Here is a 27,862-nt window from a genome sequence, read left to right on the forward strand (position 1 = left end):
TAAAAATGAGGATATTAGGAAAGAACTTGACATTGTCAGCATCCAGGAATGCGTTAGCAGAGCTAATCTCAGATGGTATGGTCACTTAAATAGAATGGGAGAGGAAAGATTAGCAAAACAAGTGTTCTCTGCCAGGTTGGCAGGAAAACGACCCAGAGGAAGACCAAGATATAGGTGGATTGATACGGTACAAAGTGCCTTAGACGATAGAAATATAAGATATGATAATGTTGGAGTCTTGACAAGTAACAGACTGATTTGGAGGAAAATTGTAGATAGGAAGTTAGTAATGATGTAATTTTTTCATGTAGTACTGTCATATCCTGTACACCCCTTGAGGGTACATGGCAGGAATTTGATGATGATGATGATGATGATGTACGGAAAACACTTTTTTCATATTTCAGGACAAATGTTGGAAAGAAAAAGAACTTGACATGTGTCCCTCCCCCATCTCCAGCCATGGCCCAACCTCTTTATGGAAAATTTCGAAACAAATACTATTAAAAACTTTGTACATTACATTCATAATATTTTCGTTATTTGGTTAGGAACAATGGATAACTTAATTCATTTCAATGACTATTTGAACAGCTTGCATTCCAATATAAAATTCACTCTTGTACTTTAAGATCACAAAAAGAAATTACCATTCCTTGATATCCTTTTTGCAATAAACAAAGAATAAAAAAAGATTGTCCTTTTCAATATGTGAAAACCTATTGCAACTGAAAAATTTTTCCATACCGCTTTGCCCCATCATTCATTACAAAAGATAGGCATGATTAAAACATTATGAGATAGAGCATACAGTATGTCCAGAACATCAATCAACAGGATTAAAGAACAACTACCTTAGGCATAAAGTGCTTTCTATTCCAGAACTGTCATATGACTTTTTGGAATGGTTAGCATGTGCAGACAATTCTTGTTATTGAAAGGAACTGATAACCAAAGGAATAATTTTGTTATAATGGAAAGCTTGCTGTATGTTCTTGAATATTCTTTAGCAGTATGGTTTGGAGCTTTGGCTCGGACATTTCATTAATTCACTATAGTGAATTCATTCATTTTAATGGTGTTATTTGTGTTAGCATAGTGATAGTGTAGCAGTGAATCTGAGACATTTACATTGTATTTTGATATCCAGTTGCATTTTCAGTACTAGACATACATTTTTGGTATGTTATCAGAGCCAAGAACTTTTTGCTAAAATAAATATTTCAAAAAGTTAAATATTTCGCTCCCTGACAAAAGTTCATCATCATCAAATTCGTGCCATGTACCCTCAAGGGTGTACAGGATATGAAAAAAATAGTACTACATGAAAAAAATTACATCATTACTAACTTCGTATCTACGATTTTCCTCCAAATCAGTCAGTTACTTGTCAAGACTCCAACATTATCAGATCTTATATTTCTATCATCTAAGGCACTTTGTACCGTATCAATCCACCTATATCTTGGTCTTTCTCTGGGTCGTTTTGCTGCCAACCTGGCAGAGAACACTTGTTTTGCTAATCTTTCTTCATCCATTCTGTTTAAGTGATCATACCACCTGAGATTAGCTCAGCTAACGCATTCATAGATGTTGACAATGTCAAGTTCTTTCTTAATATCCTCATTTTTAATATGATATTGACATTCATGCAATATCATATTGATGTCACACCTATAATCTTTCTCAGGACTCTCATATCTGCGGTCTCTAGTCTTTGGTCAAGTGTTTTACTTCTGACCCAGCTCTCAGATCCATGTTAAAACTGGTTTGAACACTGTCTTGTATACAGCTAATTTAGTGTTCCGACTAATTTCTCTCTTATTCCATATGAATTTATTCAATTGACTTCCTACCATACCAGCTTTGCTGATTCTGTTGTTTATTTCTATATTTAATTTACCATCTTCAGTAAAAATCGTGCCTAAGTAGCTGAAATGTTTCACTTGTTTCACAGGTTCTCCATTCACAACACAGTTGGCATTTTCAATGATTCTGCCTATTTTCATTGTCTTTGTCTTTTTATTGCTGACCTTCATACCATATCTATTACAACAGCTATTCAATTTAGTCAGAGAATCTTGCAGACTTGTAGTGGATTTACTTAGAAGTATAACATCATCTGCATAAAGCAAAGAGCTGACATTAACATCTCCAATTTTGATATTATGTTTAATAGCACTTTCCTTCATAATGTGATCCATATAGATAATGAATGACAGAGGAGATAATGTACATCCTTGTCTCACACCAGATTTAACATTAAACCATCTTCCTGTACTTCCTTCAATTCTAACTGCTGACTTACAACTCAAATAAAGACTAAGTATTGCTTGATATAATGCCCCACTGACACCATATAACTGTAGCACATTGAATAGCTTCTCTCTTGGCAGCTTGTCATATGCCTTTTCGAAATCGACAAAACTTAAATACAGATCTCTGTTATATTCCTATGCTTTCTCAACTATTTGTCGTAAAGTGAAGATCTGATCCTGACTGCCTCTATTTGGCCTGAATCCAGCTTGTTCTTCACGAAGCTTTTCTTCCTCAATTCTTCTCATCCGTTTCTCAAGTATACTTGCATAGATCTTCCCAGGAACACTCAGTAGGAAAATACCTCTGTAATTCTCACATTCAGTTTTATTTCCCTTTTTATATATGGGTACTATGAGAGCTCTACTCCGATCATCGGGAATTCGTCCCTCTGTCCAGGCTTTCTGAACTATGCAGTGCAGCCATTGTAAAACTCTTATATCACCATACTTCAGCATTTCTGGTTGAATATCATCTACTCCTGCTGCCTTTCCACATTTCAAGCTTTTGATGGGTTTTTCTATTTCAAGTATGGATATGTATTCCTGACTGCATGCCTGGGCAGCGTTTTTAACCACTGTGCTGTCATCACTGCTTGTTTCATTTAGCAGATTTTCAAAGTAATTACTCCATACTTCAAGGATATCTTTTTCTCCCGGTTTCATGTCACCTTTATCATCTCTAACTCCTTTTACAGCACTCTTAACTCCATTCTTAAGCTTCTTCAACAACCTCCAGAATATTTTGCCACCTGGATATTTATTTTCTATCTTCTTGCCAAAGTCCTCCCATGACTTTTATTTAGCTAGTTTTACACAGTGTTTAGCATTTTTGCTTTTGTCTCTGTATTCTCTAAGAGCACAAGCTGACGTATTTGACAGGAACTTTTGATAAGCTTTCTTCTTTTCCTTCACTGCCTGTTTAACTTCCTGTGTCCACCAGGGCGTTCTGATTTTTCTATCCTTGCAGACAACCTCACCACATACCTCTCTCGCAGAATCAATCAATGTTTTCTTCAGAGTTTGCCACTGAATCTCCAAGGTTTGATTCCTGTTCTCAAACTCTTTCATTTTTTCTGCAATAATCTTTGTGTATTTTAGTCTACAGTTCACATCTGAGAGCTGCTCAACTTTTATTCGCTTTAAAACTTTCTTACATGTTATTCTTTTCAATATGAAATTCAATTTTATCCTGCTCAAGACTAAATAGTGATCACTTCCAATTTCAAATCCTCTGTATACTCTGGTGTCCTGCACCAGGGAGAAAACATCATTATCAACAATAACATAGTCAATGAGATTTTTCTTATTCCTTGCCTCTTCTCTCCATGTGAATTTGTGCACATTTTTATGTTGGAACATGGTGTTAGCAATAACCAGTCATGTCCTGACCAGAAATCCAACAGGTATTTGCCATTATTATTATTAGCTTTGCTCTTTTCTCCAAATTTTCCAAAATATTTTTGTATGTCTCACAATCATTTCCTACTCTGCTATTTAGATCTCCAAAAAGGACCAACTTTTCCTTTTTCATTGTGTCAGTTGCTTTTTCTAAAGCCTCAAAAAATTCCTCCACTTCTGCCTTTGTAGAACCTTCTGTGAACTCAGGCAGGTATAACTTTAGATTTACAGACCTAGAAGCACGAGTCGTGGAGGTTGTGACACCTGATACTCTCACTCGTTGCTTAAGGTGAGTGATATTATCCTTGGCATAAGGCTCTATTATCTTAAAGTAATCCTCAGATATGATGGATGATTGAGCCCCAGTGTCCAGCAAAGCATTGCAGTGTCTTCCATGTGCACTGGCCTTCACCTCCATTTTGTAAGGATGCTGCTTTCTTCTTTGCCCCCTTTTCCATACTCTATTTGTATAAATATGTGAATCCACATCTCCATCATAACCTCTACGCTTCTTGTTGATGTAACAGTTTCGAGCAAAATGTCCCAGTTTGTTACAACTGAAACATCTTGGGGGATCTCTACTGCCACTTTGGTCATTAGCTCTCCCTTGATTTTGAGGATTAGTTGTTGTTTGTTGTGGGGTGATTTCTGACAGCCTCTGCATTACTGAGTCCATTTGATCGAGAAGAGGTCTTTGCAGACGCTCAACTTCCTCTTTAATTAACTTAGTGGTTTCCTCAGCTCTGCTATAATCAGGCTCTGGGGTCTTTACAGATAATGTTCTCAGTTGTCTCATCACTTTGTTTAACCAATCTATAATGGGGTTTTGGAGCATTTCTATTTCTTGTTTCACAATAACCCTGATATTATCTGAATCAGTATATGACTCTGTCAACTTGTTTATCACCTGCCTATTGTCTTCTTCTAGTCTCTCTCTCTTGCCTTAGGCCTTTCTCTACCAGTTCCCCATTCTCATGTTTGCCGACATTACTCTACTTGAGACTGCCTGCCATTCAAGAAGATTAGCCTCGTATTTTGTGTTGAATACTATGGCTACTCCTTCTTTTCGTTGATTGTCATTGCCTGAATATAACATTTTGTATTTATTGCTCAGAAAGATCTCACTAGTTTTTGTCTTTTTTGTTTCAGTCACCCCTATTATGTCGATCTGGTACTTATTAAATTCCTCAGCTAGCTCCATTTCTTTGCCATTGAGGCTTCTTATGTTGATAGTACCAATCTTTAACTCTGGTGATGTTGAGTTGGGATTCGTTTTCAGATTTGTTCCAGTAGCTGACTTTTCGCTGTTCGCCCTGGTTCCCTGGCGAAAACAACGGGGGCCTTGTTTAACCGGGCGACGCCCCACCCAGCATGAAATTTTGTCATGTCGTACCATCATTTTTTTTTATTTTGGTTTAGCCAATAAGAATACAACTTGGTTGGCTAAATTCCAAATTGCCAGCCCATCCTTGTTTGTTCGGTATCCAAGTAGATACCCAACAGGGTGCACCACAAGAAGGTGAGAATTGGACATTATGTCAGAAGCCCTGGTCGGTTCTCCGCATTCCTTTAAAAGCTATGTGGAGGTCTCCTCTCAGTTATACAGCTTTGACCCTTAAGCACTCCTGACAAAAGTTTTCTTGCTGAAATAATTTTGATTATTTCTGTTTTGCTACTAAAAATAATTGGACATCCCATAGTATAATAATGGAGAAGCATACATTTGTTACTCTGTTGATCAGATTGTCTATCAAATCATACAATCTGTTTTACCACACATCTTGTAAATGAATTATAGATTAAAGCATTTACAATAAGTTTTATAGAACGTGTGAAAAAATAAATTTTAGAAATTTTATTTTTTGTAATTGTTTCACAGTTTTTCTATTATTTTTTTTTTACAGCATAGTTAGAATTTTTATTTATTCTAGGTGCAAAGATTTAGTGCACTTTCTCAGCTTTATTCAGAAATTGGTTTCCAAAGAAAAGCAGCATTCTTTAAAAGAATAGCTGCAATGAGATGTGTTTCTCAGAAAAACCCAAATCCCGACTGGCTTCAGGTATAACTTATATATATATATATATATATATAGTATAGTATATTCGTGAGTTATTTTTCTTACACTGACTGGAATTATAAGATATTCAAAAATTATCTTTACAACTTTTACCAATATAAGCAGTCAACCAGAAGCTGTTGACATGCTGGGATTATCCTATTTTACAGGGATTTTCTGATTACCAAGTTTTAACAAGCTTTCTCTTTTTTTTTTTTTCCCAGATCTTCATTTCTCTGCTCAGCACAATGAATCCATAGGAGAAAGCATATTGTGTTGAGTAGTTTATTCAAACAAAATCTGACCACAGTTCTAATGAAGGTTTGGGATATGTTACAACTGATTATCCCATCAAGGCTAACCACAGAAGCTTGATATAAAAAGTTTATGGAAAGTGGAAATATGTAACACAAGAAAGGAGCAGGGCAAACTTGAAAATTGAGTGTATTTGAGAGGCCTTTGTTCAAAGTCTAGACGAGTCGACACAAATTGTATCATGCGCATTACAGTTGCTCCCTTTCAACAGTGCATGATGTTTTGCAAAAACATTTGAAGTTGCATTCTTATAAGTTGCAACTCTTGCAAGAGATTACGCAGAATGACAGCCTTGCCTGTAAGGAATTTGCATGTTTTTGCAAATGCATGAATCATATTTTTTGATGAGGCAGCTTTTCATGTTTCAGGTGTTAAATTGTGAATAAAATTGTTTTGTATGTTTTTATTCTTCATTCACATTTAACATAATCTACCATATACTAAGCAAGACTTGTTTAAATATTGTTTGTTAGTCCCTTGCTTAAGATTTATTATTCATGTATTATCCTTGAATTTTATCAGCTATTATTTAATTATATAATTTTAATGTATATTATACTATTGAAAGGACTCTGTAGTAAATAACATTTATCTTATTACTTTATTCCTTCAATAATATTATGAGGAATTCTATGTATGTAACTTTTATGTGCCTTATATAAACTGTAACATATATTTTATTATTATTATTTGTAAATGAAATGAAAGAGAAAATTAAGTAACTATAATATTTTTATTATTATTTTTCATTACTCAGTGTAAAGGTATAACCTTATATAACGTTAATGCTTATGTTTACGTTCTGTCTTCATCGTTGCTATTTCCATAGCAACGATCTCCATAGCAACCTTGCAGTAATTTATCTCTGATTTAATCTTAACTTCCTTAGATTTCTTTTCACCGATTAACTCCTCATTTAATGATCTCTTCACTTTATTCATGTGGGATTCATGGTTCCTCTCCTGAGGCTCATTTCTCCCTTCTTTACGTAACTCTGGAGTTTGCCCCCTTCTTGTAATCTGTCTCCTTCCCAATAGGTATATTTCCTTCCTCATATAATCACATTTAAAGTCATACCTTGACAGGAAATCCCTACCCAGGATCAGCTTGATGGGTGGAAGAGAGGCTCCTGATAGGATCAGAAACACCTGCCAAACACATAATTTGAACTCAGGCAGGTATAACTTTAGATTTACAGACCTAGAAGCACAAGTCGTGGAGGTTGTGACACCTGATACTCTCACTCGTTGCTTAAGGTGAGTGATATTATCCTTGGCATAAGGCTCTATTATCTTAAAGTAATCCTCAGATATGATGGATGATTGAGCCCCAGTGTCCAGCAAAGCATTGCAGTGTCTTCCATATGCACTGGCCTTCACCACCATTTCGTAAGGATTCTCCTTTCTTCCTTGCCCCCTTTTCCATACTCTGTTTGTATAAATATGTGAATCCACATCTCCATCATAACCTCTACGCTTCTTGTTGATTGTAACAGTTTCGAGCAAAATATCCCAGTTTGTTACAACTGAAACATCTTGGGGGCTATCTACTGCCGCTTTGGTCATTAGCTCTCCCTTGATTTTGAGGATTAGCTGTTGTTTGTTGTGGGGTGATTTCTGACAGCCTCTGCATTACTGAGTCCATTTGATCGAGAAGAGGTCTTTGCAGACGCTCAACTTCCTCTTTAATTAACTTAGTGGTTTCCTCAGCTCTGCTATAATCAGGCTCTGGGGTCTTTACAGATAATGTTCCCAGTTGTCTCATCACTTTGTTTAACCAATCTATAATGGGTTTTTGGAGCATTTCTATTTCTTGTTTCACAATAACCCTGATATTATCTAAATCAGTATATGACTCTGTCAACTTGTTTATCACCTGCCTATTGTCGTCTTCTAGTCTCTCTCTTGCCTTAGGTCTTTCTCCTTTCCTTACTCTCTTTATTATGTCCTTGCCCGTTTTCAGAATTACCCTTCTCTTCAATTATGTTTATTGACCCCAGAACAGGTCTCCCAGCAATTGTTCACGTTCCTTAACAGCATCGTAACATTCACTTAAACTGGACAACCTTTTATCGAATGTCATTTCCTTTAACTCAGGTTTGACTCCCTGTCTGAATTGTTGGAAGATGGCTCAGTCCAAGTGAGGCTTTCCTTCACTAAGGACACTCAGGGTGCTAGCTACTGTCAGTAACCTGTTATGGAACTCAGCTACGCTTTCCTTCTCCCTCTTTGTGCACCTCTGGAGCTTCCATAAGTTAGTTCCCAAGCTTCCCAATTTTGAGAATTCAGAAATTAGGACTGTCTTAAATCGGGAGTAATCCAGGGTTTCCTTGAGAATGGGGGAGGAATACAGGAAAGCTTTAGCCTTTCCCACCAGTTTACTCCGGAGCAAGACTAAAAACTGAAAATCAGTCCATCCTCTAACTCTTCTAAATAACTAAAAAAAACTGAGGACATCATCAGTCTCCTCGCCTGAAAATTGTGGGAACACCTGCTGTGGGTTAATATAACGAAAAAATTAGCCGTTATCCATGCCTAAACTACTAGAGGGATCTGTCATACTTGCATCCAGTTTACAGTAATTTACTCTTTAAAATTTTCAACAATACTTAATTAAACTTTTGCCTCTCAGTTATCTGACCTGCACCAAAAACCAACTTGCTGTGAATAGCTTGTAATTAGGATTTAATTAGCTAAACTACATCCTGCCGACTGCGCCATTTATGTTGTGTCCCATTTTATGATTATTATGCTTTCAACTATCCTTACATGTGAAACTCTACTTGTCTTTATCTAAATCTTACCTATATACAAGATATCACCCAAATAAAAATATTCAAGCTTCTTCTCCCCTTAGTGTCCCTAAATATTTATTTTATACTATGCCTTTTAGGACATTTAGTTTAAGATTCAAAAACAAGGAGTCTTCTTCTTCTTCTGCAGCTTCTCCCACTTAAGTGGGGTCACTGTTTGTTATGAGTCTCCTCCACACCTTCCTGTCTTGGGCTGTCACCACATCCAAGTTCTTCATCTTCAAGTCCTCTTCTACCAGCTCCCTCCATCTCTTTTTTGGCCGCCCACGCTTCCACCTTCCTTGCACATCCATCTACATGACCCTTCCCACATATTCGTCCTCCCTCCTCATCACATGACCAAACCATCTCAACCTTGCCTCCTGTATTTTCGCTCCTAAGTTCGTAACTTTCACTGTTCCCCTGACATAGTCATTTTTCAGATGATCCTTTCTGGTCACACCGCACATCCACCTAAGCATTCTCATCTCTGCTACTTCCATCCTGCTAATGTTATTTTTCCTCAGGGCCACAGTTTCTATAGCATATGTCATAGCTGGCCTCACTACTGTCCTATAAATTTTGCCTTTCAGATTGATCGGCACCCTCTTATCGCATAACACTCCAGCCATCTCCCTCCAGTTCCTCCAACCCGCTTGTATCCTGCATCCCACTTCCTTCTCAGCTCCTCCATCTTCTTCCACTGTTGAACCTAAGTATCTAAAGTCTCTCACCTTCCTGATGACATTTCCTTCCAGCTCCAGATCTGTCTCCTGGCCACCGCCCACTGCGCAACACATATACTCTGTCTTACTTCTGCTCAGTCTCATACCTCTCTCTTCCAGTAGTTTTCTCCATCTTTCCAGTTTAGTTTCCGCTTCTTCTCTTGAATCTACACACAGCAAGATGTCATCTGCATACATCATTGTCCAGGGTGCATCTTCTCTCACCTCCTCTGTTACCACCTCCATCACAATATTAAACAGAAATGGACTTAATGCTGACCCTTGATGCAAGCGCCAACTGTTACTTGAAAACTTTCTGTCTGTCCCAAACAGGTCCGAACACTTGTCTTCACATTTCTGTACATTTCCTGCACCAACCTGACATATTTCTCCGGCACCTTCTTCTCCCTCAGACACCTCCAGACTTCTTGCCTTGGCATTCTATCGTATGCTTTCTCTAGATCAATAAATACCAGATGTAGCTCCCTTTGTTTCTCTCGATATTTTTCCATCATCTGTCGTAACCCAAAGATAGCATCTGTTGTTGATCTACCAGGCATGAAGCCAAATTGTTCCTTTGCAATCTCCACCTCCTCCCTCAATCTACCATCAAGAACCCTTTCTAGGATCTTCATTGTGTGGGACATCAACTTTATTCCTCTGTAATTTTTACAGTCTTGTGCATCCCCTTTACACTTGTAGATGGGAACAAGAGTACTCTCTCTCCATTCCTCGAGTATATTTTCCTGTTGGCAAACTTTCATGAACAGGTCCCACAGCAGGTAAATTCCCTCTTCCCCCAGTGCCTTCCATGCCTCACTGGAATTCTGTCGGGGCCCACCGCTTTTCCATTCCTCATCCTCTTCATGGCCTCCGTCACTTCCATTCTACTGATGTTCTGCAGCATCCCCTCAGAAGGCTGCCCATCTCCTCTGTGAGTCCTTGCATTTTCCTCATTCAAAAGTCCCTCAAAGTATATTTTTCATCTGTTTCTTATGTCCACATCCCTCCATAATACTCTTCCTTCATCATCTTTGATGAAGGAAGATTATTATGGAGGGATGATTTGGTAATCTTATTATGGATTCAGAAACAAGGAGTAATTACCAAAATATGTCTGAGTATGAAACTAATATGCAGTCGTGACCTTTATCTCGTAACTTAACAAAATTTCCCCCCTGCGTGATTAGGCTCATATGTTGTTACAAATTGTGCATTGAGCGGCAATCTCAGACAACTGTATTTTCATTGAACCAAAGTTTATTGAACTTTTAAACATATTACAATTCATTCTTTATCAAATAAAACTCAATTCAATACTAAGAATATATAATACAAATTAACACTAGCTAAACACAAGTATTAGGCTAAGGTATGGGAATTGTGATCATACCACCATGACAGATTCTATACAAACAAACATATATAGTCCTAGAACTAGTTGACCCTTTATCTAACCCCTTACTAGTTTGATCACGCTATAATTCTGTACTTTCTAGGACATATATATATATATATATATATATTCAGTTACTCTAATTTTCTTACTAAGACAATATGGATTAAAATTATCCTTTCGCTGAGCTAATACACACTTTTGACCTTTAAAACTCTCTTAAATGAAAAATACAATGTACATGCATAAATCTCTAGGCACATGAATACTTATTAATTAATAGTAACAAGCTTATTCTCATTCCAGTCTGACATGCACTAAAGTCCTAGTATAATTCTCATTAATCCCTTCAACTGTTCTGGTATTGAACAATGATTACAGTTGCATCTGATTTGAATTGGTACGAGATTCTTACAGTACCTTTTTACTTGGATCTTCTACACTGGTTTCTACCCTTTTCTGATTGTACCTTCTTAGAACGAACTCTTCCATGACTTATCACTCCTAAGTTCCTTTGGCATTAAGATGGGCTTTCATGATCTTTGCTTTACATGCTTCAATCAAGGACATACATAGGATCATCTATTTTATGGCTGTGAAATTCACCATGTGGGCACTGACTTCTGTACAGATTTCTTTACCGTTATTATCACTGTATGATGAAACACACTGACATTATCTTCTTTCTTTTAACTAAACGGCATCCCTCATTTCTTAAAATAGGAACATGGAATCGAAATCCCGCACACTTTGTTTCCTTATTGTGTCAGACGGAGAAAACTCCTAACCCGTCACTCAGGAAAACTGTGTGAGACCTATACGAAGACTCGTGAAGAAAACGCTCAGGAAAAAAAGCCTCGTGGGGGGGGGTCCTAACCCTTTTATACGATGACCCTACTGGCACCCTCTTCAATTTCTTTTCTTCCCCCCTTTACTGGAGTCGATTTCACTGACCAATTAGAGTGACATTTTTCTGTCGAAACATCTTGCGGTCCATGTGCACGTGACTGACACGTGACGAAGTCTCAATTCAGGAATTATGCTCTTGGGCTTTAGTCTTTGTTTAAGCTAACCTCTATGTCATCTATACTAAATTAATCCCCCTTCCAACGAATCTTTAATCTCTTATTTCAAGTGTAAAAACTATCCTTTCACATACAAACTCCTATGACTAATCTTCTTTGCTTTACTTAACCTTATTTTGTCATATCACAACTGTAATAAAATTCCTTTCATCAAGAGACAATTTCAGCTATATTTTTCACTTGGATGCAAGCATATTTTTCTTTCTTTTAATTTTATATATTCGTTATTTCAAAGGCTCTTAATGATATCTGCTTAGGAACAAACTTGCTTACTTAGTTATTTATACAGGTTTTTTTTATTTTCTTCTCTTGTTACATCATGATAACTGAAATTTTCACATTCTTAAGTTATCAGGGTGTAACAGTGGTGAAATCGAGTTCACGAATGTTTGAGATCAACTTTCCTTTCTATTTTTATCCAGCATTGCTATGAGCTCCTTAGCAACAGTTGGGTCTTCAGTCTCTTCATTTGGCTAAAAGTTCCTCAGATTCTCTACTCCAGCATGGGATGTATTGCTTTCTGTAGCCTCTAGGAATAGTGGCTTTGGCTGCAGTTTTGATTAGTTTAACAAATCTTGGATAGTAATTAGGGGTGGGCAGAATTGCTCTAGTGGTTTGCTCAATTTGTTTCTCAAATGCATTGCAGTTGGGCCTGCGAAGGTTCCATCTAGCGATTGGTGTTCCACTGATGACTGGGATTGATGTGCCTGTCTCTATTAATGTAGGACAATACTGACTATTAGGGAATCTGTTGAGGATGTGTCTGGTTGTTGGCAGAGGGTGGTCTTCAGAGTCTTTAGATACTATGCACAGATCTGGAGTGTAGGTTCTGTTCCATCTGGCTGAGTGGAAAGTGCTTCCTGCTTGGCATCGTAAATCAAATACAGGTTATATGTATCCATCCAGTTAACTAGATTATTACTGTCCCAGTTGTTAGAGGAATAACCCCACATGGTGTGATGAGAGTTGAAGTCACCAACATAGATAAGGATAAGGTGGTGGCCAGTCTATCTGATCAGGCCACGATTGTGATGGTCGTTTGTAGACATTGTAGATGAAAGTATTTTGAACTTTAATACTTATGGAGTATTCTGCATTAGTATTCAGGTACACATTGGGTTATGTCCCTGAGGCTAGGCCAGATGTAAGTTGCCAGGCCATGTTTGGGATGGCTGTTATAAGACATGAGAATTAGGCCTGGGATCTTTAGTCTATTGAGGGCTGTGTCAGGCAGATGGGTTTCCTGGAGAGCCAGGATGTCAGTTGCTTTGTCTTTGGTTATTTTGCCAATGACTTCAGCTTTGGATTTAGATAGTCCTATGTTTAAGGAACATATCTTGAGAGAGTGTTGTTTAGGGGACTATAACTTATTTTTCGAAGCTTGTCCTTCACCCAAACAAGCAACACGATCCTTGTTATTCTGGGCAACGATTGAGCTGGCATGGAGCTTTTTAAGCTTTGTATTTATCATAGTTGCTGCAAGTATTCCTGGAGGCTTGGTACTTTTGGAAGCCTTGTTTGAGACATTAGCTTCATGTTACTTGATTGGTCTATAATTTGCTACTTCTGTCTTGGAGCTTTCCTTATGCTGAAATTATTTTTCCCTGTTTCCACTCTATTGGAACTTTACCAGAACTGAGGCTTAAATTAAACAGGCAGGTCAGAGGAGATGCTAATTCTCTTGCACATTCTTGTAACACATGGGCCGATATGCCATATAACCCTATGGCAGTGTTAGCATTAAGGTTCTGTAATATACTAAGCACCTCTATTTCCTTTTCTAAATGAAAATATTAAGAAAAATAGTTAACAAAACAAAATTTGATAGAGTTAAAAACAAAAAGATTTATGAAGAATATCAATTACAACCCATAAATGCCTGAATAAAAAAGAGAAGATTAGTAAAGGGGATAAAAATCCCTTATTGTTTTTCAGCCAGTATGCGAAACTCTAAGATCGAAAACTACGATCTAAACGTTTCATGCCGACGAACTGTCGGCGGATCCAAGCGTAAGTGACCACTTGGTAGTGCCACACCAATGCAACTCGATGCAAAGGTGGAGCAAGCTCCCTCACTATTCTTGATATTTTCTCATAATGTAAAAACACACAGCTCCTAGGAGATGTAGTGCTGCTTTACATTATGAGGAGAGGTCACTACCCAGACCGGTTCGGTTTCAACCTTTTTTGAGGTCTCATCAGTGAGTAGCTAGACCAGATGATATCAAAGTTTGAGTGAAAAGAACTTACATACCTTCGCTATACGAATGCCAGAAAGGTGTGCCACTATATTATATTATAACATATTATAACTAAGATGAAAAGCCAAACTGCTATTTTTTCTGGTGAGGTTGATAAGTAAAGGGGATAAAAATCCCTTATTGTTTTTCAGCCAGTATGCAAAACTCTAAGATCGAAAACTGTGATCTAAACATTTCATGCCGACGAACTGTCGGTGGATCCAAGCGTAAGTGACCACTTGGTAGTGCCACACCAAGGCAACTCGATGCAAAGGTGGAGCAAGCTCCCTCACTATTCTTGATATTTTCTCATAATGTAAAAACACACAGCTCCTAGGAGATGTAGTACTGCTTTACATTATGAGGAGAGGTCACTACCAGACCGGTTTCAACCTTTTTTGAGGTCTCATCAAAAAAAAAAAAAAACAATAAGGGATTTTTATTCCCTTTACTTATCAACCTCGCCAGAAAAAATAGCCGTTTGGCTTTTCATCTTAGTTATAAAAGAGAAGATTGTTGTGGAATCTTTAATCTGATGAACCCAAAAACCATAGGTAAACTAGCCAGAGACTGGAAACCAAATACAAAAAGACCAGTCGGTAGACCAAAAAAAGCAATGGACAGACTGCTTGCATTGAGGTATTGAAGATTTAACAAGCTGAGGTTTAATGCAAGAAGAAGAAATAACTCAACCAGCATCTGATGGAGTGAATTTATAATATATGACCATTAGGTCTGTTGATAGCATCTGAGAATATGTCTATAAATTATAAATGAGGTGACTGTTATGTCTTTGATTAGTAAGAGCAATCATGGCATTTTGCCCAAAAAGATAATAATGCATTTGGGGAATTTCACTAAGAAGAGGCATATGTGACTATAATAAACTGAGAGAGCAGTTTTGCATGAGAAACTGTATGGTAGAGGAATCCACAGTGCATCGGAAGTAGTCAAAGATATCACTGAAGGGAGCTGTCTGACTGCATTGCCAAGAGTTAGGAAAAATAAATCATGTAGCAGTTAAATGGATAAGTCACACCTTAAAGCAAGTGCTGCATAAAAAGAGAAAGTTATTCTTGACAAGAAATTGTATTCTTATTTAATCCTTTATCCAAGTGTATGCAAACAAAGTTTGTCCATGAAGTATCTTCATGGCTAGGCTATTTGTATTTAAATGCTGTTGACTTCAGATTGATTGTATCTCATAATGCAAAGCCTATTTCCTTTCAGACGTGCATAATGCTGCATATTAAGGGGAGGGGAGACTATTTCAACATTCATTGAGATCTCATCACTGGGTGCTATACCCAGGGAGATATCAAGGTTGAATTAATGCAAAAAGTCATTTCTCATATACAAGCAGTAAAAAGGCAATCACCTTATTATTAAAATATTCTGGATCAGAGATAGTTATAGAAAGTTTTTCATTTAGCTGCAAAGTAAGTTATACTTGAAAAGAAATTATATTCTCATTTAACCCTTTGTTTGCTTACCCCTGAGGAAGTCCCCAGATGGACTGGTATTTTCTTGGTGGATAATAATTTGTCAGCTATAATTATATTGCTCAGCATAGGGCGAAACAACTAAACATTTATAACTTTAACATTTATAACATTACATGTCTGCATCACATTTTACAATATGAATTCATATTTTAAGTGCCTCCTTTTCTCTTGATCTCATATGTGAGAGATTGGTTGGTCATTCAACCTATAGTATATTAGTACCACAAATGGGTAGAGAGTTGAAAAAGAAAAAACTTGTTCACATTTGATTTGAAGACCTGTTTGTTGTATGCATTGGGAAACCCATAAGAGGGAGGAGTACAGCAATGGAATGAAACAGGAGGAAGAGAAACTTGGTTCTTTGAGAGTGGCAGCTGCACACAGTGGATTTAGTAGAGAGTGGAGGAATTATTAATGCTAATTTATATAAACAATTTTTTAATCATATTATCTATTTTTGCCACAACAAAAGACATGAGATTCTTGACAAATAACCACTGATTGTCAAGCGTGGTGGGATAGTGATATAGCCTTTTGATGAATGTTGACATTATGATCCTAGCAATCATGAAAAATGTTTGACGTAAGAGAAGCAATGTTTAATAAAAGTTTTTTAGAGGTAAAAAATAAATAAAAATAAATAAATAAATGTTAAATTTTCCTTGATATTGATGCTAAAGAACTTTTACACATTTTATTTGCCTGTAGGAAGTGAATACAAAAATTGTTTCAAATGTCATAGCCACATTTTTATTGTTCAGTCTTTTATAGAAAAAAAATTATCTTTTGGTATTATTAAAAAAAAAAATAAGGATTTCATTTAGATTGAAGTTACTTTCATTTAAATCATATTTAATTATACAATAATATGATGCATGTGTATTTTGCAAATATGACTATTAATTTTAATAATTCTGTTTTTCAGAGTTATCTCTTCATGCTTCAAACTCTGGATGGATATAAACTTACTCTTGATCCAAAAGATTTTCCAAGAGGTAATGTAATAATGACCACATCTTTTAGACTTAATTAACAAAAAAAAAAAAAAAAAAAAAAAAAAAAAAAAAAAAAAAAAAAAAAAAATGCAATTTAAGTTCTCTTTAAATTTCCCCTCTTATCATCAGGGGAAATTTAAAGAGAACTTAAATTGCAAATTTTTTTTTTAAGATTTTGTAAAACATTAGATAAAGTATAGAATGTGATACATTAATGGTTAAGAGTTAATACTTAATAATTTCATAAGGATTTGAAAATATGAAAATATGATTTGAAAATTTCCTGATAACTTTTATTGTTTTCACATTTTTGAGAACATGCCATAACTATTTGCAGATATCGTATACTTTCAGTCATAATCTATATTATGACTTCAATTCAGTTTGCAAAAGTCAGATAATTTACATTTCATTTGAAATGTGGTTGTCCAAGTGATTAGCATATCCACTCTCCAACACAGTCTTTAGGTCTGATTTTATTTTTATTTTTAGGGGAGATGAATTTCGTTGCTCAATGTGAGGCCTCCACTTATTGGAGTCCTGAAGTGTCTTGAAAAAAGTTCCACATTTGATCTCAGAGTAGGGTATCTGGATTATGAAAAAATACAGAAAAAATGTATAAAGTTAATAAAAATGGCAAAAAAATGCTTAGCCCACCTATGGTGATAATTTACTATAGTTTTACAACTTTTCTTGGTGGAAATTATTAAACAAAACTCTGTTTCTTTTCTCTTTTTTTGTTTTAAACAAACAGAACTTCTTTTTAATTTCAGTTTGCAAAAAAATAGTTACAAGTGTTAACAAATTCATATAAGGAATGATTCTTGATTGATTTGTTATCCTTCAGAATTTTTCTTGCATTCAGACAGTAGCCTGAGAAACACTTACAGAACATGATGAATCAGTTGCAATATATAAAGATTTTTAGTAAAAGAACATCAGAAGTAGTAAGTAAGTTGTTTATTGCTGTTTTTTTTAGAGTAGGTCATAACAGTAATTAACTCTGCTTTGTATAATGCCTTCTGATGATTTTAGACTTTTCGAACTTGTTGATGGTTCACCATGAGTAATAAATAATGACTGGTATGTGCAGATTTTTATATACAAAAAAAAAAAAAAAAAAAAAAAGGGGTCGGGAGGGCTCAGCCAATTGTTTTGCTACCTAAGTGTCTAGAAATGCAGTGAACGTTCATTGTCCTCCAGCCTCATGGAAACATTAAATTTTCACATTGATGTAGTTAAGAAATGAAAATAATTGTCTCAGTTCTTTGAAGGTGTAGGGGTATGTGAGTAACACATCACTTATGCACCTAATACAGGTATTACATTTTAGTGCATCTTGAGGAACAAAGCTGTTCAAAGAACTCCATGTATAGACTTAGGGAGTACACCTGGTCATCGACTTATGACCGTCCGCACTTACGTCCACAAAAAAAAAAAAAAAAAAAAAAAGAATAAATTAATAATAAATCAAGCAGCTGCGCATATGATAACTATAGGATACGATAGTTATCGTACGATAACCTGCGTACGATAACTATCTCTCACATACACTCAGTCGCTTTCAAGCATCTATTGCATGTGGTGTATTAATTAAAATTCTACTGAAATACTACCCATAAAATGTCTACTAAAAGGAAAATGCCTTCATCTACACCAGCTAAGAAGTCAAGGAAAACTATTGATTTAGAGTGTAAAATGAAAGTTATCCAGAAGTATGAAGGCGGAAAGAAAGTGAATATGATAGCACGTGACTTGAGGTTATCACATTCCACGGTATTGATGATACTTAAGGACAAAGAAAGAATTTGGGAAGCTGTGAAAGGTTCTGTACCTATGAAGTCTACAATTTTAACCAAACAACGACAGGGTCCCATCTATGAAATGGAGAAATTGTTGTTTCTGTGGATGGAAGATTTAATACAGAAAAATTCACCCATGAGCCTTTGCACAGTGCAAGCGAAGACTAGAAGTCTGTTTCAGAGTTTAAAATCACGTGCCGGAGATGATTATGCAGAAGATTTTCAGGCTAGTACTGGATGGTTTAAGCGTTTTAAAAAAAGATTTGCTTTGCATAATGCACTTGACACAGGAGAAGCAGGAAGTGCAGATGAAGATGAAACCCAAAAATTCGTTGCTAGTTTCGACTCTTTAATCAAAGAAGAAGGTTATCTACCGGAACAAATATTTAATGTAGATGAAACCACCTTGCAATGGAAATGCATGCCTAATCGTGCGTACATACACCAAGAAACAGAAAGGATGCCAGGATTCAAAGCTTTTAAGGATCGGTTGACTTTGTTGCTTGGTGGGAATGCTTTGGGTTTTAAGCTGAGGCCTTTTCTCATTTATCGTTCAGAAAATCCTCGTGCATTTAAGCACATCAACAAGCACACACTGCCCGTTTACTACCATTCAAACCCTAAAGCTTGGATGACTCAAGCACTATTCAAAGACTGGTTCATGAACTGCTTTATTCCCCAGGCTCGTGAATATTGTGTGGAGAGAGGTATCCCTTTCAAGATTTTATTGATTATGGACAATGCCCCTGGCCACCCTCCTCATCTGTACGACCTTCAACATTATGTTAGTGATTTTTATACCACCTAACACAACCGCTCTCATTCAACCCATGGATCAGGGTGCTATTTCAGCATTCAAGGCTCACTACCTCAGAACGACATTTGCACAAGCCATCGAAGCGATAGATTCTGATGCTGATTTATCTTTGCGAGACTTTTGGAAGCAGTACAACATTCTTCAGTGTATCAAGAATGTTTCGACCGCATGGGAATGTGTAACAAAGAATTGTATGTCAGGAATTTGGAAAAAGTGTCTAAAATGTTATGCGAATACATTTGAAGGATTTGAAAAAGGAGAGGAACTGGAAGTGATTAGAGAAAAAATAGTTAAACTTCCAAAAAATCTTAAATTAGAATGTGAAATAGAAGACGTAGAAGAATTGCTAGATGCTGAAATAAAAGAACTTTCGGATGAGGAGTTGATTGAATTGGAAGCACAGAGAGTGTCAGAAGAAAAAGCGAGAGAGGAAGAAGAGAAAGAAGAAGAGGAGCCAGAAAAGAAATTCACTGCAAAGAGTTTATCAGATTCTTTTTCGCAACTGAATAAAGCTCTCGCCCGTTTCGAAGTAATGGACCCTAATGTCAAACGATTCACAAAGGTTGAACATATCATTCAAGATGCTGTGCGTTGTTATCATGAGATATATGAAGAAAAAAAGAAACAAACTGTTCAAACAAAGCTCAGCATGTTCCTCATCAAGAGAACATCTCCTACCTCAACCCAAGAACATGACCCTGACGATCCACAACCCAACACAAGCAAAGATTTCATTTGTATTAATTTTTACATTAATTTTAGATTGTATTTTTGGGTTTATAGTACAGTATTATTTTTCACATTATGTACAATATACATAATTATAAATTTAAAAGATTATAAAAATAAATTATAAAGATGATAAAAAGATTAGAAATATTAAAGAATACTGTTAATAAATATATGGCCGACATACAACCAGATCGATTTACGACCTGTCAGCCAGAACGGAAGTCGGTCGTAAATCGACAACCAAGTGTATTCTATTATTGTAAAGATTTTTTTTATTTTGCAAATTATGCATAAAAAAATGATTAACTTAGAGTAAGTTTAACTCTTTTTGTTAAATAGCATAGTAGTATTACATTATGGTTAGATTTTGCGAATTTTATTTCCTTGGCATGCTTAGGAAATGGAAAAAAATGGAAGTAAGCAACTTTGAAGAAATATATTGAGATAATGGTCAACATGAGCTAACATGTTGACCATTACCTTCACCAATGATCTCATACAGAGGTAATATTTTTTTAATTTTTTTTTATTCTGGCAATGAAGTTTTTCGTCCTGCATACAAGCAAACTGGCTAGAGTAAACACATAGCTGTTAATTGTGTGTGTTTACTCTAGCCAGTTTGTTTGTATGCAGGATGAAAAATCTGAATTGCCAGAAGAAGAAAAAACAATATTACCTCTGTATGAGATTGGCTAACTTACCTTTATTTGAAAAAGACCATATAATGATCCTGTTATCATGATAAGAATTGAATATGGATCTTTTCCATTTGAAGGGATTTTTGAAACTTATAGCTGCTAAGTTGAGAATTAAAAAGATTAATTTTATTTATAAATGCCATATTTGGCAATGAGGAATCCATGTCATAGCAGTGTCAAATAATTGGATTCTAATTGGGTTTATTACTTTATGGAATCAGTTTGTTAATAATCAGAAATGATTTGGTAGTGATGAGACACATCTAAAATACTGATGGGTCTATTTAGTTGAACAAGGCTTTAATTAAGCTTTAGAAATGTTACCAAAGGAAATTTAATGTAACTAGCTGAATGTAAATGTGAATGGTTATAATGGGAAGGATGTTCACATTAATAGTAGGGGAAAAACAACATTCAAGTGCACCTTGAATGGCATCATCATCTTATGTATTAATGAACAAAGCTTAAAGAATATGCTCACATAATAAGAATTTGCCAGCCTGGTTGGCTGAGGGTTAGCATATCTGCTCTTTAACCAACAGGCTGAAGGCTTGAGTCTTGCCATGGGAGATGAATTTCATTGCTTAATGAAATTCATTGAAGCCTATTCCCTGCCTAGTGGAGGCCTGAAATGACTTGAAAAAAGTTCCATGTTTGATCACTAGAGCAGAATTTCCAGACTATGCAATAAGTTAATAAAAATGCAAAAAACAAATTATAAGACTATTAAAAATAGAAAAAAAAATCCTTAGCCTGCTCATGGTACTAATATACTATAAGCTTACAAACTTTCATGAGTGGGAGTCACATAAAGTGATTTAATTTGTTAACTACACACACACATACATATTGTGAAGATTTCAGGGAAGATTTAGACTATGGGGAAGAATTTGAGACTGTGGGGCATAATAAACTTGGAGTTTATACATTGAGGGTTGGAATATGTTATCATAGTAGAGAAAATAGTGATAATATTATGGACCATTTACTTGAGCAGATTATTCTTATTCAGTGAGAACTCCAAGAAGTAAGGGACTCATCAAGGGAGGCCATAAATAACCTGCACCAGCTGTCATACCTTTTCTTGAATTCATTCACACCACCTGCACTCACCACCTCCAGTGGCAGTCCATTCCAATCACACACACCAAACTATAAGAACAAATTCTAGCTCTCAGCCTTTCACGTGCATTTGTTCTCAGCTACCAAGGATGACCTCTCATCCTCCATAAAATGAGAAATTCCATTGACTGATATCCTGTATGACCCCTCCAGAAGTCTGTAAGTCTCAATCATATCGCTTCTCTTTCTCCTGTTGGCTAATGTCTGCAAATTCTTAATATGTCTTCATAAACTGTATTTCACATTCCTGATATCATTTTTAACATTCTCCTTTGCACTCTCTTCTCTGTACCATGGAAATCAGATCTTCACACAAAAGTCTAAGTTAGGTCTTATTAAGGCCTCATAAAGAGGCAAAATTATTGCTTTTATTTACAACAAGGTTTGTTTCAGCATTCCAGTTATCCTTGGAGTTGTATTTGCAATTTTTGCTATATGATCATGAACTTCAACTTCCTATCTGTTTAAAACTCCAAAATCCCTAGCTTGATCAGTTTCTTCTAGCATAATCCCACAATATAAACTCATTACACTAAAGTGCATTATGTCGTCATCATCATCAAATTCCTGCCATGTAACCTCAAGAGGTGTACAGCATAATACTACATGAAAAATTTACATCATTACTAACTTCCTATCTACAATTTTCCTCCAAATTAGTCTATTACTTGTCAAGACTCCAATATTATTATTATCAGATCTTATATTTCCATTGATTAAGGCACATTGCACCGTATCAATCCACCTATATCTTGGTCTTTCTCTGGGTCGTTTTCCTGCCAACCTGGCAGAGAACACTTGTTTTGTTAATCTTTCCTTGCCCATTCTGTTTAAGTGACCATTCCACCTGAGATTTGCTCTGCTAACGCATTTCTGGATGCTGACAATGTCAAGTTCTTTCCTAATATCCTCGTTTTTAATATGATATTGCCATTGATGCCTTCTATTCATGTCCCTAATCTTTCTCAGGACTCTCATATCTGCAGTCTCTAGTCTTTGGTCAAGTATTTTACTTCTGCCCCAGCTCTCAGATCCTTAAGTTTAAACTGGTTTGAATACTGTCTTGTATACAGCTAATTTAGTGTTCCGATTAATTTCTCTCTTATTCCATATGAATTTATTCAAGTGACTTCTTATCATACCAGCTTTATTGATTCTGTTGTCTATTTCCATATTTAATTTACAATCTTCACTAAGAATTGTGTCTAAGTAGCTGAAATGTTTTACTTGTTCCACAGGTTGTCCGTTCACAACGCAGTTGATATTTTTCAACGATTCTGCCTGTTTTCATTGTCTTTGTCTTTTTATTGCTGACCTTCATATCATATCTATTACAACAGTTATTCAATTTAGTCAAGGAATCTTGCAGACTTGTAGCAGATTTATTTAGAAGTATAAAAGTATAGAAGTATATTTATTTAGACGTATCTGCATAAAGCAAACAGCTGACATTAACATCTCCAATTTTGATATCATATTTAATAGCACTTTCCTTCATAATGTGATCCATATAGTTAATGAATAACAGGGGATAATGTACATCCTTGTCTCACTCCAGATTTAACATTAAAAACCATCTTCCTGTACTTCTTCAATTCTGACTGCTGACTTACAACTCTAATACAGACTAAGCATTGCTTGATATAATGCCTCATTGACACCATATAACTGTAGCGTATTGAATGGCTTGTCTCTTGGCACCTTGTTATATGCCATTTCCGGATCGACACAACTTAAATACAGATCTTTGTTATATTCCCATGATTTCTTAACTAATTGTTGTAAAGTGAAAATCTGATTCTGATAGCCTCTATTTGGCCTTAATCTAGCTTGTTCTTCATCAAACTTTTCTTCCACAATTCTTCTCAACTGTTTCTCAAGTATACTTACATAAATCTTCCCAGGAACACTCAGTAGGGAAATACCTCTGTAATTCTCACTTTCAGTTTTATTTCCCTTTTTATATATAAGGGTACTATTAGAGCTCTACTCCAATCATCGGGAATTCGTCCCTCTGTCCAGGTCTTCTGAACTATGCAGTGCAGCCACTGTAGGACTTACAGTGGCTGCACAGCAGCAGGGGTAGATGATATTTGACCACCATACTTAAGCATTTTTGGTCAAATATCATCTACTCCTGCTGCCTTTCCACATTTCAAGACTTTGATGGCTTTTTCTACTTCAAGTATCGATATGTTTCCCGGACTGTATTGCCTGTTGAGTGTTTTTTACCATTGTGCTATCACTGCTTGTTTCATTTAGCAATTTTTTGAAGTAATTATTCCATACTTCAAGGATATCTTTTTCTCCTATTTTCATGTCACCTTTATCATATCTAACTCCTTTTACAACACTCTTTCCTCCATTTCTAAGCTTCTTCAACAACCTCCAGAATATCTTACCACCTTCTTGATATTTATTTTCTATGTTCTTGCTGAAGTCCTCCCATGACTTTTGTTTAGCTAGTTTTACACAGTGTTTAGCTTTCTTACATTTGTCTCTGTATTCTCTAAGAGCACGAGCTGACTTATTTGCCAGGAACTTTTGATATGCTTTCTTCTTTTCCTTCACTGCCTCTTTAACTTCCTATGTCCACCATGGAGTTCTGATTTTTCTATCCTTGCAGACAACCTCACCATATGCCTCTCTGGCTGAATCAATCAGGGCTTTTCTGTTATGTTACATTTACTAACACTGAACCAACAGCCATTTTCATTCTAGCCTAGTTAGCCAAATGGTTATCTTACCTGCTCTGCAACCAATAGGTTAAAGGTTCAAATCATGTTTCTGGCATGGATGTTTATGATCGTCTTACCTTGTATACTGCTGTAACCTTTGATATGGTGTTGTGCCCCCTTTCTTATAAATTCTTATACCTCTATATCAAGCCTTTAAAAGTGATGTCTCTTCTACGTGGGTCACGTGGTAATCTCTATCACACAAAAAAAATAACCTCAGGATAGAGCCAAAATTCAATGTGACAGAGTCCTGAAACCTTACCTCTCTTAAAATCCCAAGAAATTTGTATTTTTAGATTGTGCCACTTAGAATTATTAGATTGGAGATAATAACTCAATCAAGAAGTAAGTTAGAAGATATACTCATGTGACCTAGGGTTGCAATCGTGGCCTTGACCTTACTCAATTAAATTCCCGCTCAGATCCGTAATAAGTTTCACAAGCTAATTTAGTGTTCCGACTAAATTAGCTTCCTACCATATCAGCTTTGTTGATTCTGTTGTCTATTTCCATACTTAATTTACAATCTTCACTAAGAATAGTGCCTAAGTAGCTGAAATGTTTTACTTGTTCCACAGGTTCCCCGTTCACAACACGGTTGACATTTTCAACAATTCTACCTATTTTCATTGTCTTTGTCTTTGTAATGCTGACCTTCATACCATATCTATTACAACAGTTATTCAATTTAGTCAGGAAATCTTGCAAACTTGTAGTGGATTTTTTAGAAGTATAACATCGTCCGCATAAAGCAAAGAGCTGACATTAACATCTCCAATTCTGATATCATGTTTAATACCGCTTTCTTTCATAATGTGATCCGTATAGATAATGAATAACAGAGGGGATAATATACATCCTTGTCTCACACCAGATTTAACATTAAACCATCTCCCTGTACTTCCTTCAATTCTAACTGCTGACTTACATCTCAAATACAGATTAAGTATTGCTTGATGTAATGCCCCATTGACACCATATAACTGTAGCGTATTGAATAGCTTCTCTCTTGGCACCTTGTCATATGCCTTTTCTTGATCAACAAAACTTAAATACAGATCTCTGTTATATTCCCATGCTTTCTCGACTATTTGTCGTAAAGTGAAGATCCGAACCTGACAGCCTCTATTTGGCCTGAATCCAGCTTGTTCTTCCCCAAGCTTTTCTTCCACAATTCTTCTCAACCGTTTCTCAAGTATACTTGCATAGATCTTGCCAGGAACACTCAGTAGGTAAATACCTCTGTAATTCTCACATTCAGTTTTATTTCCCTTTTTATATATGGGCACTATTAGAGCTCTACTCCAATCATCGGGAATTCGTCCCTCTGTCCAGGTTTTCTGAACTATGCAGTGCAGTCGCTGCAAGACTTTTATACCGCCATACTTCAGCATTTCTGGTCGAATATCATCTACTCCTGCTGGCTTTCCACATTTCAAGCCTTTGATGGCTTTTTCTACTTCAAGTATGTATATGTATTCCTGACTATATGCCTATTGAGTGTTTTTTAGCACTATGCTATCACTGCTTGTTTCATTTAGCAATTTTTCAAAGTAATTACTCCATACTTAAAGGATATCTTTTTCTCCTGTTTTCATGTCACCTTTATCATCTCTAACTCCTTTTACAGCACTCTTTCCTCCATTTCTAAGCTTCTTCAACTCCAGAATATCTTACCACCTTGATATTTATTTTCTATGTTCTTGCCAAAGTCCTCCCATGACTTTTGTTTAGCTAGTTTTACACAGAGTTTAGATTTCTTACATTTGTCTCTGTGTTCTCTAAGAACACGAGCTGACTTATTTGCCAGGAACTTTTGATATGCTTTCGTCTTTTCCTTCACTGCCTCATTAACTTCTTTGTCCACCATGGAGTTCTGATTTTTTTATCCTTGCAGACAACCTCACCACATGCCTCTGTGGGTGAATCAGTCAGGGTTTTCTTCAAGGCTTGCTACTGAATCTCCAATGTTTGGTTCTTGTTCTCAAACTGTTTCATTTTTTCTTCAGTAGTATTGTATTTTAGTTTACAGTTCACATCTGAGAGCTGCTCAACTTTCATTCGCTTTAAAACTTTCTTACATGTTATTCTTTTCAATAGGAAATTTAATTTTATACTGCTCAAGACAAAATATTGATTGCTTCCAATTTCAAATCCTCTGTACACTCTGGTGTCCTGCACCAGGGAGAAAACATCACTATCAACTATAACATAGTCAATGAGACTTTTCTTATTCCTTGCTTCTTCTCTCCATGTGAATTTGTGCACATTTTTATGTTGGAACATGGTGTTAGCAATAACCAGTCCATGTCCTGAGCAGAAATCCAACAGGTATTTGCCATTATTATTAGCTTTGCTCTTTTCTCCAAATTTTCCCAAATATTTTTGTATGTCTGACAATCATTTCCTACACTGCTATTTAGATCCCCAACAAGGACCAACTTTTCCTTTTTCATTTTGTCAGTTGCTTTTTCTAAAGCATCAAAAAATTCCTCCAGTTCTACCTTAGTAGAACCTTCTGTGGGACCATAGATACAAATAAGTCTCATTGTCCAGTTACCCATTCTCATATTTGCCTGCATCACTCTACTTGAGACAGCCTGCCATTCAAGGAGATTAGCATCATATTTGTGTTGAATAGTATGGCTATACCTTCTTTTCCTTGCTTGTCATTGCCTGAATATAACATTTTGTTTTTATTGCTCAGAAAGATCTCACCAGTTTTTGTCTTTTTTGTTTCAGTCACCCCTATTATGTTGATCTGGTACTTATTAATTTCCTCAGCTAGCTCCATTTCTTTTCCATTGAGGCTTCTTATGTTGATAGTACTGATCTTTAACTCTGGTGATTTTGAGTTGGGATTCGTTTTCAGATTTGTTCCAGTAGCTGACTTTTTGCTGTTCGCCCTGGTTCCCTGGTGAAAACAACTGGGGCCCTTGTTTAACCGGGTGACGCCCCAGCCAGCATGAAATTTTGTCATGTTGTACCATCATTTTTTATTTTGGTTTAACCAATAAGAATACAATTTGGTCCGCTAAATCCCAAATTGCCAGCCCTTCCTCGTTCGTTCAGTATCCAGGTAGATGCCCAACATTGTGCACCATGAGAAGGCGAGGATTGGACCTTAG

The 27,862-nt window shown here is 36.2% G+C and overlaps 1 protein-coding gene across 2 annotated transcripts in view; it reads left to right on the plus strand.

Annotated features, from left to right (window-relative positions):
• brun (trafficking protein particle complex subunit brun) overlaps positions 1–27,862 on the plus strand; it is a 452,915-nt gene that overhangs the window by 105,561 nt on the left and 319,492 nt on the right. For both annotated transcript variants that reach the window (XM_090414220.1, XM_090414221.1), the window contains exons 9-10: positions 5,648–5,776; positions 16,756–16,825. In XM_090414220.1, coding sequence (XP_090270346.1) covers positions 5,648–5,776; positions 16,756–16,825 — 199 coding nt within the window. The remainder of the gene's footprint in view (positions 1–5,647; positions 5,777–16,755; positions 16,826–27,862) is intronic.

Source organism: Typopeltis vanoorti, chromosome 25, assembly GCF_054136105.1.
Source record: "Typopeltis vanoorti isolate ZY-2024b chromosome 25, IOZ_Tvanoo_1.0, whole genome shotgun sequence".
In the NCBI taxonomy this organism is placed as follows: Eukaryota; Metazoa; Arthropoda; class Arachnida; order Uropygi; family Thelyphonidae; genus Typopeltis; species Typopeltis vanoorti.